The sequence below is a fragment of the Filicampus tigris genome, chromosome 7 (genome assembly GCF_054856515.1).
Source record: "Filicampus tigris isolate MCC_2025a chromosome 7, RoL_Ftig_1.0, whole genome shotgun sequence".
Lineage (NCBI taxonomy): Eukaryota > Metazoa > Chordata > Actinopteri > Syngnathiformes > Syngnathidae > Filicampus > Filicampus tigris.
Window position 1 is genome coordinate 13,199,307 of NC_141223.1, and position 13,062 is coordinate 13,212,368.

The 13,062-nt window shown below is 41.9% G+C and overlaps 1 protein-coding gene across 1 annotated transcript in view; it reads right to left on the reverse strand.

Annotated features, from left to right (window-relative positions):
• Positions 1-491: 491 nt before the first annotated feature.
• Positions 492-13,062, reverse strand: part of foxo1a (forkhead box O1 a) — a 40,409-nt gene continuing 27,838 nt past the window's right edge. Inside the window, exons 2-3 of the mRNA XM_086035635.1 lie at positions 9,244-9,435; positions 492-6,237 (exon numbers count right to left, since the gene is read on the reverse strand). Of these exons, the coding sequence (XP_085891761.1) occupies positions 5,062-6,237; positions 9,244-9,435 (1,368 nt within the window). The 3' untranslated portion in view covers positions 492-5,061. The remainder of the gene's footprint in view (positions 6,238-9,243; positions 9,436-13,062) is intronic.

The following is a 13,062-nucleotide window of genomic DNA, read 5'->3' on the forward strand; positions in this document are numbered from 1 at the left end:
TTTTTTAAATGTGGAAATTCTTGGAATGTACAAAATATTTCCAATTATATCCTTAATGAGCCGATGATTTTGAAGTTGAGTGGTTTTAATCTGTCAGGAAATGTGGAATGTGGGCATGTAAAATGTAGGAATTGTAAAAATTGGTGAATTTTACAGCGAAAAGTATGACATTTCTGAAGTGGGATTTCTTGGAAACTGGAAAATAGTTCCGAAGATGTCCTGATTTTAAACCTGGAATGATTTGAATTAGGCAAGAAATGTAGAAGGAGGAGGTACATAAATATGTAACATATCTTTTGAATTGTACGATTCTGTTGTGAACATTTGGGATTTTTACATTTATTTCCACATTTTGAAAAATGTTATTTTATTGTCACTTTTTAAATGTTGGAATTGTCATGGTGAAAAAAAACAATTCCATCCAATAATCATTTAAAACCTATCCATTCACTCATCCTGTATTTTGAAATGATCCAAACCAAACACAGAGCTTCAACACATAAGTACATTTATTCATGATTGATTACGTTTATATTGAACAAGTAACATACTGTAGTTGTATTGTATTGATTGCAAATGACACAGCACATGTATGTCTGTGGTGTATAAGTTAAGTGTAACAGTTGTATCATTTGAAAATATGTGGGAACTCTTTTCTTACCATTTTGCACTTTTGTTAAAAAACATATTTAAAAGAGAAGTTGCTTCTTTGCAATGCATACAATTACACAAAAAAAAACCCAATTGGTGCGTTTATCTGCATTGTGAAGTCTGAATATAGAAATGTAAATATAATAATTAGCTTTGTATGTTGTGAAAACACGAGCTAAATACAAGAACAACAACATTGTCAGTTTACAAAAGCTTACACAGAAATCACTGAGTCATCTACTCTCTAAATAAACTTCATCCCCCCCATAGAACTATGTAGACAAGAACAACACAAACAACACAGCGCTATGTATATTACAATAAAATGTCTCTGTCATAATAAGTCCAAACAAGAGAGAAAGAAATATAACCATAGTGACATAAAATTAAGAAATACAATGCATAGATTGAATCATTTTTAATGTCAAAATATCATTTACATTTTTTTTTTTTTTTTTTTTTTAATTTTAGTCTGAACCCTGTTGATTTGTTAACAATTTATTTTGACTTGAGTGACCGGCACAAATATATACTGTACAGTATATCTATATATTTATATGTAATAATAATCATCATCATAATTTTTTAACATTAACATGTCACTTAAAGGCAAATTTGGCCATGTTTGAAAGGCGACATGTGGCACCAAAGCCAAACAGCAGCTTTGTGAAGGTTTTTTTTTTAAATTAAAAACAAAATAATGAGAAAAAAACGTTTTGAAATGTTCAGTATTTCATCTGCCACAAAACAAAACAGCAAAAACAAAGGCGCCACAACTTGGCTTCAGGAACGTATTTGAAGGCCGCCTCCATTTTGAGACTCGGCAGAAAAGCCTTCATGACGAGGCACAATGTACACGCTTTGTAAGATAAACTTGGATGTACTCAACACTTAGTGGTGCTAACCAATCCCCCCACCCCCACCCTTCCTCCACGAGCATTTTTATATCAAGCAAAATAAAGCCAGCAGAACGATTTGGTTCAGTTCAGTACGGAACAAAACGGTCAGCATTTCCATTGCCAAGAGTTGGGAAGAAAACAAAATGGCTGATTTGGCGTATCCCAAAAAGTTCACAAATTCACTTACTTGTTTATGTGGTTTTTTTTGTGCAACAGCGATGCGTGTTCCAGTCCGTATACGCCTATTAGGCAGAGCTGGGCATTCGTCTATAGTCCATCTATGAGTTCCCGTCTATATTTCAGACCCACCCCGTCGGTCCGAGTCAGCCAATCAGCTTCGAGAACGGACTTTACCGGTACCACGTCACACGCAGGAGCCCCACTCCTGACACGCAACCAAACAAAGAAAAAATAAAACCTGTATATCTTTTGGTGCCACAGATGCAATTACATATGCCCCATTTTATTTCACCGATCATCACGCTGTGCTTATGTCCTGTTTTTATTTGATATTTTTGCTTTATTTAGCAGCATGTCTGCTTGTGCGATGCTTGCGTGTGACATGAAAATTATGTTCTTGACGGCAATTGGCTGTCGCCGACAAGGGACGGACTGGGACCACGTGGGTCGGAAGGAAATACCTCCCAGAAGTTAGAGACGGGCAGATGATGCCCAACTCTGCTATCAGGGTTCTTATGGGAAGTGCATTTATGTTCAGATTTTTCTGTATGATACAGAGGTGCGTTTCCACACAGAACACATTAGGCTCAAGCAACATGTTGACTCTGTAAAACGACAAAAGACAGTCCAGCTCAGACTCTGCTAGATGACAGATGTGGATAGTCAGCCCGAAAAACTAATGATTCCCTCTCGTTTGTGCATACCTGTTGGAGGTATGGAGTCAATGCAGTGTGGGTCGCGTTTCCGTCTCTCTTCAGCAAAACGGGTGTCCATCAATAATGGACTGTGAGGTCCGTTCCGACTTGACCAGGCTAGATATGATTACACGGATGGATGAAAATCCACTTCTGTGTATGCTCAGTCCGTCTATTTTTTTTTAAAGTTTGCCGTCTATCGTCTAACGTCATCAAAACGGTCGTCCGTCATAGACGGGTAGACGGAATGCCCACCTCTTTGTTCCCTCACTGTGCTGTACATGAAGCAAATCACAACCTTATTACCAAGGTAAATATCCAACCGTGGATTGTGGCATACCGTACTACCGGTACAATCTAATACAGAGTGTTTATGAGTTTAAAGAAACTACTGTCTGAGGATCATGGTAACAACAAACTCCAATCTCATGATATTACAGGCATTTAGCAAAGTCAATGAACTGTCAACATCCAAAAACAATAATGTGAAAAGGAAAGAAGATTCAAATGTGTATGGAGGAAACACGAGCTTGAAATGTTGATGAATTGAACCAAACTGAACCGCTTGCTGGAATGGGCGCTTCAATTACATTTTCTACCCGCAGACAACTGTCTTTCTCTGACCCTCATGTTATGCTGCACATACTGCAGAATTGAACGGAGAAAAAAAACAGATATAACGACTTTTTGGCCCGCAATACAACAGGAGGGTTAAAGAGCGACAGGGTCTTGGATGCAAAATCGGAAAACGACGACAAGAGCACTGAGACTGTAGCGCCTTGACCTCGCTCTTATTTCACAGCTGCACAAAAGCACTTCGAGAACTATTCACAATCTACGGTCGGTTTGTCTTGGATTTCTCGAAGGAACAAGAAGGCAAGCCTCAGTAAAAGTTTACTGTGGCATGTTTCCTTAAAGAGAAGATCTGACTGTCTTCTGGACTTGTGCGATATATATATTTATATTTTTATATGTATAAACAAAAACCTTCAAGCCCGCAGGACAGATCTACTTAAATAGGCCCCTGTGGTATTAAGGTTCCGAGTGCAGGTCTTGCACCAGAATAAATCTATATCAAACACAATAATTTATGTCTCAAATATATATACTACAATCTAGTAAACATGTACTAGGTAATGTTAATGTACAATCTAAAGCTATTTACAGATAGAAGCGTCCGATTGAGAGATGCTCGGGGGCACGGAGCGGCTCAACAACTACAAAAATAAAAAATAAGAATCCAGTTTTCTCTTGGAACCAAATTGGATTTTTGCTTCTGTTGTGTAAACGTGACATAGTCTTTAGACAGCACACACAAACACTGATACACACACACACATAAGACCTGATTGTACAATGCGTCGGACAACGTTATGTACATTGAGACGCAGAGAGAGGCAGTCCAAGAAATCTTCATCGGTTGACCTCAAATTGCGGAAATGCAGCTTCTTTATGCTGATGATCATTGGTGTGTTGGGTGTCAATCATTCACTGTAAAAAATCATGGAAGGTGGAACGGAAGGCAACAGTGGCCAAAAATGGTTCAACACTCTGAGGACGAGGACGACGAATTTGTTTAGTGTCTCAAGAATAGGGGACTTTCTTTCGAGTGTATCCTAAAACCCTGGATAGAGAAGAATGTCACTTTCTCAAGGGACATCAAGCCCTTTAAGAACACCTCTAACAGAACTACAGTTTCCTATCAGGCGATCAGACATGTAACTAGTGACTGACGTCATCCAGGTTCTACTTGCGAGTTGAATTTGTCTAAAAGACATATGGAACACAGTCTGTACGAGACCAAACTAGTAAAGACAACCTTGAAAATGACTCTTGTTCGCAGTCGTGTGGACACCTGCCAAGCTAAATTACCGGTAGTCTACCAGAAACTTAGGACTGAAGTCTAGGAGAAAAAAATAGTAAAGACCACTTGAAAAAGAATCTTGTTTGCAGTCAGTAGGACAACCGCCAGACATGCTTTTGGAACTAGGACTAATGTTGTCCAGGTCTGATAAGAAAGCTAAATTTCACAACCAGAATCTTAGAACTGAAGCCTTTAGGAGACGAACTAGAAAAGACCTTGAAAAACCCTTCTGGTTCACAGGCAAGTTTGGGAACCTGACATTTACAACCTCCAGACACAACATGACAAGAGTTGAATCGGTCTCCCAGACACTTTGAACTTTAGTCTTTGGCAGACCAAATTATTAAGGACCACCTGGGAAAACAATCTTGTTCGCAGTCAGTTGCACCACCACCAGATATGTTTTGGATCTAAGGACGGCTCAAGTTGCCAATAGAGAGTTGAATATGTAAACCAGACACTTACAACTAAGTAAGCCTTTTAGAAAACCACCAAGTCCCGTTGCCTTTAAATTCAACCTTCGCAGAGAATTCATCAAACCCCAACCATGTGTGTAAATGCTCCTTCGTTAAGGCAAGTTTGGCACTTAGTTTGTAAAGATGAATAATTACAGTAGATCAAAACCTGGCACTTCTATCTTTCAAGTGATCGATTTAAATATTTTCAAACAGGAATGTTGAAGGTAAAGAAACGTTTTACCAAAGAGAGAAAATCAGTCAGGTTGATTGTAATTTTCTTTTTTTTTTTCCTCACATTTCCACTCTTCCACTTCCTAGCCAGACACCCAGCTGTGTGTGGTGGTCTTCACCCCGTGGGGGAAGCCTTGCTGGGTCGCCATCGGCTCAAAGTTGAAGTCCAGCGAGCCGCCGTCCATCAGAGTTTCGTGGAGGACGGTCTCCATGTCGATCTCAAACTTCTCGATAGACATGTCGTCCAGGTCGCTTGGCAGCTTCTCCAGGTGGGGTGGCGGCGCCAGGCCCAGTCGGCCGTATCCGTTGGTGTTCAAGGGACAGAATCCACCAGGCACACCCCCGCCACCCAGGTGACTCGAGAGGCTGTATGGCATCTGCATCTGGTTCTTGGCTGAAGGCAGACGCACCGAGCCCCCGCTGTGGTGGAGGGACGTGAGCAGACGGCCATTCATGGCTGGGGAGGCGTGCGGATGAGCATGGGACAGACCGTGAGGGTGCCCGTTGCCCCCCGCCATGAGCTTGGCCACATGCTGGCTGCTGCTGTATGGCGGGAGCATGCAGCCCCTGCCCGACTGGGATATTACCGTGTCTACTGATGGCAAGAGGTCTACGTGCTGGTCTGTGTCTGATGTAAGCAGCTCCTTAAGGAGCCCGGGCAGTTGTACCGGCCCATGGCTGTACGGACCCATGCCGGGCCCAAAGGTGGGCTTGCTCTCAGGCAGGGTCTGCATCGGCATGGGCGACAAAGCGTTCATCCCCGCTTGACCGTACACGCACTTGCGGTACTCCTGCTGAGGCTGCGACGCCATGCTAGGGGAGCTGTAAGGAGGGTACCCAGGGCTCGGCTGCATCATCGAAGAGGGGGAGGACTGGGAGGATCCGGGGGTCGCCGCCCCTGCGCCAACCTGAGAGTTGTTAGGCGAGAGCAAGTTCAGATTGTCCAGGAGATTCTCCATGACGTTCTCAGAGCTGTGTCCCAAAGAGCCCGTCATCTCGGTGAGGCTGGGCAGCGTGGCGGTCATCTTGGGTCCCGGGGCGCCGGGGTAGCCCATGTGCGCCTCCGCCTCGCCCAGGTCGTCCTCAGGCATGAAAGGCGAGAGGCGCCCACTGACCGTGCTGGCGTTGGAGCTGGTGCGAGGCCTGAAGCTGCTCCAGGCGTCGAAGTCATCGTTGCTGTGGGAGTTGGGGCTGCCGGGCCACTTGTTGTAGGAGCCCGGGCTGTCGGCACCACCGTCTGGGCCACCCTGAAGGGACAGCTGTAGGCAGACAGGGAGACTCTTAGGCTAGGTTCACACCGCAGACAAATGCGACCCAGATCGGATTTTTTTGCCCATATGTATCTGATTTCTTTATGACAGTCTGAACGGCTTAATTCCGACTTTTTCAAATGCGACCTGGGTCGCTTTCATATGTGGTATCCGATCTTTTCCAATGCGTCCGCGGTCTGAACGGCCAGGTGGCATATATCCGACATTGACGTCATCCGGAGCCCAAAATGTGCTCCGCGCAGGCAGAGGGAAACTGCTGGCAGCAGGTGATCGAATCTACAAAGTTGTTTTGAGTAACACTATTGACTTTATATTTTACTTTAATTTAATCCACCTTGAAACATGAAACATAAAGTGGACATTTATGGCGATCGTAGTAATTCAGCCACGGCTCAGATAGATTCATTTTTTACGCACGGTTAAGACGTGACGTCATCGTTAGTGTTGTATCCAATGAGATGTTAAAGCCTCGCCTCATAATTTCCTCCAAATACTGTATTTATTTCTACCTGCTACCTAATTGCTTGACTGTGTAAATGCCCCGACACGCTGGACCACATTTACTTACGCAAACACAACGTCGGGTGTGACGTCATCTCTTCTTCTGGCATGCGGGCCACTTTGACGACGCATGTGTTCATACAGCAGACAAGACTGAGGTCGCATTTATAATGTAATATGAATGCTTACACAAAAAAAATCCGATTTTTTCAAAAAATCCGAATTGAGCATCAAGACCTGCGGTGTGAACCTAGCCTTACAGTAGCTAGGGCTTAAGAATTAAGACAATTCACAGCGACGTCACAATGTAAATAGAATGTAATTTCCAAATCACAAATGCTGCAATTTGGGGAAAAAAATCAAATAAATTCTTTGGTCGGTTAGTAGGCTTATGTATAATTGTATATTAATTCATATTGTCTGGTAGTGTTGTAGTTAAGACGACACTAACCGAGACCAAGACATTATCGAGACTAGAGCGTATCGAGACCGAGACAAGGCCAAGACTTTTGGAGGTCGAGACCGAGACAAGACCAGGACTGTGTATATCAAAGAAAAATCACACAAAAAACTGAACAAAATGACCTTTGTTTTTCATTACGCTTGGAACAAAAGCAAATTCTGCTGTTGTTTTTGAAATACTACAATGAAACAACTCTCAAATCTAAGCAAAGTTGTTATTTAACTTCTTTTACAATTATGCAATCATCCCCTTTAAAATTGAGTCATGAGCCGTGAAAAATGTCAGGCCTGGTCTCGACCTGAGTCCACACTGTCTGAGACCGAGACAAGCCGATTAAAATGCCTTCAATTCCGAGATGAGACCGAGAACCTTAAAAAATGGTCTAGAGACCAAGACCGATCTCGAGAACTACAACACTAGCGTCTAGATTAGTTAGTTAGTGCTTTAAGAAGTGCAATCCAAGTTTATGTATCGTTTCGCAAAACATGAAAAGTTGAAGTGATAAAGTCGGATTTATGACTTAATGATGTATGTTTATGACACACTTGGCAGAATTTTGTCAAGTTGTCATAGTGAATGCTTTAAAGAAAAGCAAATCAAAAGTGTTGTTTCATTTGCCTTTATTTTACCGTAAGCCTAACCTATATGACCAAAAAATTTACCGGATGTATAATAAATATGGCATCATTTATTGAAAAGCAGCCAAATTCATGGCTTGTGTTTGTTGAAAAGTTAAGGTAAGAGGACCTCGAAAAAAAAATATTGCATATTAAATGACAATTGCAATAATGAGGAAAATACATTTGCAATAAAATTATTTTTCAAAACTGTTCAACTATTTTTGCCAGCACTGTATAGTGACAGGCAGATCAATTTAAATACTCCTCCACTGGAAGGCACAATGTACCTTTTTATCCACTTTTTGTTTTATTGGCGGGCCGTGAGGTTTTTCTGCTTTGGCTCTATAAAAGTTAGGAAACTCATGCGGACCAATAGTTGTGGAAAAAAATGATTAGACTAAACAAATTTCTTCGGTTTCGGGTTCATTTAAAAAAAAAAACTGGTACAGCGAAAGTTAGGTTTGTTTGGACAACCAAAATAGCTTAATTTAAGTGCTTAATTTGAGAGCCGATTCCTAACAATTTTTAATAGTTTTCTTGATAGTCGCCAATTCATGTCAGTTTGTACAGCCATCGCTGTGGTACTACCAAAACAGTGCTTTTCTGTGTTTCTGTTTCTGTTAGTCACATGACACATCTTTAATAGTACCAGGCATTAAAATGAACAAGAAATTGAAGAAGACAAGGAGTACAATGATTTTTTTCCTATGACTGTATGTGCAGTTGAAAGCTGGTATCACAACAGTGGTCATAATAAAAAAAAAATAATAATAATACAATAGCAGTGTGGAAACGCAGTCTTCATTCTTCAATGTATTATCTACTTATTCTCCAGATAAAATAAATTTAAAAATAAAATATCCTATTCAAAAGATATTTCATCTACAGCCAAACCTCTCAGGGCAAACACAATTTTTTCCGGTATTGTGGTAAGCCTCAATTTCTCCCAAAGAATTATGTTTCCCCCATCGGAAGGAAATTATATAATAGAACATTCTAAATTATTATGCAAGTGTAACAAAAAGTAATCATATAAAAAAAAGTTGTCAAGCTCAGTGACCCCCAAAAAAAATCTCACTCCAATAAAAGCATGATGTAAATGAGCAAGTTTGTATGACTTGCTTTAACCCAAGAAACGACTTGACTCATCTTGCTTAAAGGTTTGCGGGGACTCGACTTGGCTTTCATGATTTTTGCTGCAGTAACTTGAGACTTGCTTGAAACTTGAAGGTTAAGACTTGACACTTACTTGTGACTTACATATTGTATGTGTCTTACGCCCACATCTGTCATGTAGGGTGATAACTGAGCGTGCTTTTGACGTATTCTTACCCCGCCGTGCAAACTAATCTGGAACCCGCAAATGTGGTTACGGTGAACCCACTATATGCGTTCCCGCTCACTATTTACCTTTTTCTTGGCGGCTCGTCCTCGACTCTTTGTGAATTTGCTGTTGTTGTCCATGGAGGCAGCCCGTCGTCGGGGCGACTTGCCGCTCTTGCCACCCTCTGGGTTCAGCATCCACCACGAGCTCTTGCCTGTTCCCTCGTTCTGGACGCGGACAAAGCGGCTGTGCAGCGACAGGTTGTGCCTGATGGAGTTCTGGAGGTGGACGGGGTGGAGGAGAGAGAGGGCACATTAGAGTGAGAGGTTTGCCCTTTCAAACAAATGCACAAAACATTTGGCTTGGCGTTCAAGTGCAAATCCATTTTACAGCAGCTGCCTCTTTCAAAACATGCGGAGCCGACAGATGAGGGAGAAAGAAGAAAGTGCTGTTTTAATGTCACTCGGCACGCAATTGTCTATAGCAGGAGCGGGCAAACCTTTTGTGCTTAAAGTGGAAGTCAACCCAAACATATTTTTTTCAAGAATATGATCTATGTATGCTCATCTACTTGAAACAAGGCATTCTGATAAATATTGCGTTTGTGGCATAAGAGTTAATCCACCCGTTTTTAGCCATTTCTGGGGGCGGCCATTTTGTACAGAAATGACAAAATGGCCTCCCCCGAGATGGTTAAAAAGAGGTGGATTTTGCTACTTAACTCATACTCCAGAAATGCAATGTTGATCAGAATGCCGTGTTTCAACTAGTGGGCCTGCAGGGAACAGATTCTTGAAAAAAATGTGTTTGGGTTGATTAGCACTTTAATGGCCACATTCGATCTTTACAATGCGTCACTGTCCTGTGAAGAACACGTATGTCCAAATCTTGTCATTTTTAAAAATATTCACATTGATGGGATGTCTGTAACACAGAAACCCCATGGACAACGAATGGACAGATGGGTAAAGTCATCCATAGAATAATCTGGATGCAGAATACACTGAAAAAACCTCAGTTGTACAAAAAAAAAAACTTTGGTCGTCATATTATAGATGTCATGTTTCAAATTTGAAAGAAAGTGTCTTCAAACTTTCATCTTAAGATATTTAAGGCAAAAAATTATTCATACCTAAGGCCTGGCAAAAACATTTATATTTTAGAGGATTATTATCCAATGCACCAGTAGCCCAATGTGGCTAGGGTTGTGAGGGCCCTTAATAGCTGCTCGCAGCTCTAGTTATGATTCCTTCTTTTAAAAAATGGTGTCAAGTGGCAAATCATTTTGCCTAAATTAAGTCATATATTTCTCATGCCATTACCTTATCCCAAAAAATTATTAAATCAATATTACAATACCGTTGATAATGTAAATGCTCGTTGGGCCGATTTGAAGAACAGAGTGGGCTGAGGGCTATACTTTGCCCACCCCTGGCCGATACGTTGACTGTCTTATCTCTTAACAACACAAAACACTGATAACGCACACATTCCATTTGTGTCTCCCCTACACCGGAGGAAACAAAATATGGTTGCTGGCTTTTTTTTTGTTGCTCTTCCTAACTTAGTACTGCACACTGTCGTTGCTGGGTGACGACCAGTATTTTTGTGCCAGGAGCAAGTGGGGCATAACTAAAGCACCGCAAACAAATGAATGGGAATATTGGCCCATGGTCTGCTGAGAAAACCACAGAGAGAGAGAGAGAGAGAGAGAGAGAGAGAGAGAGAGAGAGAGAGAAACAGAGAGAAAGAAGCAACTAGCTAGCCTGCTGGGATTGCGAGGATTCAAATGATCCAAAACGGTTGTTTAAAGAACCAACGAGGCACGGAGGGTAACAGATTTGTGTCATGAGCCTTGGCTACACTCACACACATCCTCCAATATGTTCCTGCTCCTGTGCATCACATCTGGTTCCCAATGTGCCTTCTACTCTGCCGTCGTGTCCGCCCCACCTCATCACCGCCATCCATCATCCTTCACTCTCCAATCACAGGACACTCGCCTTTTCATTACCATTAGCTTTGCTCACTTAAAAAAAATACCCAAAAAAATAATTTAAATGTAATTTTCACAATGACAGTCCAAAATGAAAACATTTGACATATTTAACTGCTTCTTTCACATTTCTTGACTGATTCAAAGCATTCCAACTTCAAATAGTTTAGCTCATTCAGGACATTTTCATGAATTCATTCACTGCCATCCATTTGAGAGAATTTTGCTGATGGTTTATATGACAAAGTCATATCACACGGACCTCCTCCAATACGACTGCGGCGCTGATGCAATGCAGACAAATTGCTGGCAAAAGTTAAAGTATGGGGTGCCTAAACTTGTCCAACGTGTAGGCATTTCTTGGCATCAACTTACCACCTATTCTTTACCTTCTACTCAAAAGCAGTGCTCATCTCAAATCCAAAGTGATGCAACGCCACCATCTACTGGCTTCTGTTCGTCATTACAGTGGTTTACAAACCAGAATTTCACAGACAAGCTGGGCAAGACCCTCAAACTAACTTACATGCCAAACACTGATTTCTTGGTGTATGAGACTCCTAATATTTATCGTGTATGGCAGCGGCATTCATCACAAAATGTTGAGCGTACAAAATAGGTGTGTGTCATTACCATATCAACCCTGCGTGAATTTATCTGCTGGAAAATGGTCAAGGCTGGCAAAAAAAAAAACAGATAAGGTTTGCTGTCAGGACTGATGATAGGTTTTTTGCAAACAAATGACAAGTTTATCCTTAGCCGTATTTTTTTACTTATGTTTTACTGGAACGCTTTTGGTGGCACAGTGGTCTAGTCGTTAGCACGTCTTGGGTTCAAAAGCTTTGAATCCCGGCTCCAGCCTCTCTGTGCGGAGTCTGCATGTTCTCCTTGAGGCTCGTCTCTTGATGTGTTTACTCTGAGATGAATTAGATAACCAACCTAAAAGTAGTGACTCAGTGGTGATTGAGTCTGCCGAAGAACACCCAGAATGGCGATGATGATGGTTCATTCATTTTCAGTCGATGGAAACCAGGTTTTTTACAGGTTTGAACAACAACAAAAAATCAATCCAACACTTGCTACTACTGGTTCAGAAAGCTGCCACTGGAGTTCTTACTGGTACCAAGAAACTCAACCACATCACACCGGTCCTAAAGTCTCTATACTGGTTTACCGTGAGTCAAACAATAGATTGTTCCTCTTCTCGTTTTCACCATCTTCTTTGTGATTTTAACTTTATACCTTGTGTTTTGTCACGTTACCGTTTTATCTTTTCATTGACCCTGCTTTTATGTCAGGATTTTTTTCTTGATTTCCAACGTTTCACTGAATCTTTTTTAATCATTTCTTTGCTCCTGAAAAACAATTTGATTTGCCTTGTGTATGAAGCGTGCTACAGAAATAAACTTGTCATTCCTTGCCTTTGTCAAACAACTCTGAAAATCTGCTAGCAGGGAATTTTGACATCACCTGACACCTGAAAGGACACACACACACACAAAAAAAAAAAAACCACGCTGAGTTGAGCTTGAGCTCAAACGACGAGACTGCACGTCTTTTGAGGGCTGTTGCCAGGCTGCCTCTCCGGTAAACGCCGCCCTGGCTGCCTATGCAGTGGCAGCTCTGGTCATGAGCCTCTGGTTCCCATGACTGTTAAGCGCGGCACGCTAATTTTTGGCTGCGGAGTGAGCAGGAATGACAGCAATGCGAGAGCAGACGCGGGACGTCCTGTGGCAGCCTTATATCACGGTCGTGACAGCGGAGGAGAGGCCTGCGCCTTCGGACACTATCTTTGGCTTTAAACAGAAACTCACCTGCGGTGGGACCGGAGTGACAGTCTTACGAATGCAATACGATGGTGCCGAAACCATGAAAGTAATAATTGGCGTCAAGGAAGTAAGACATAAGC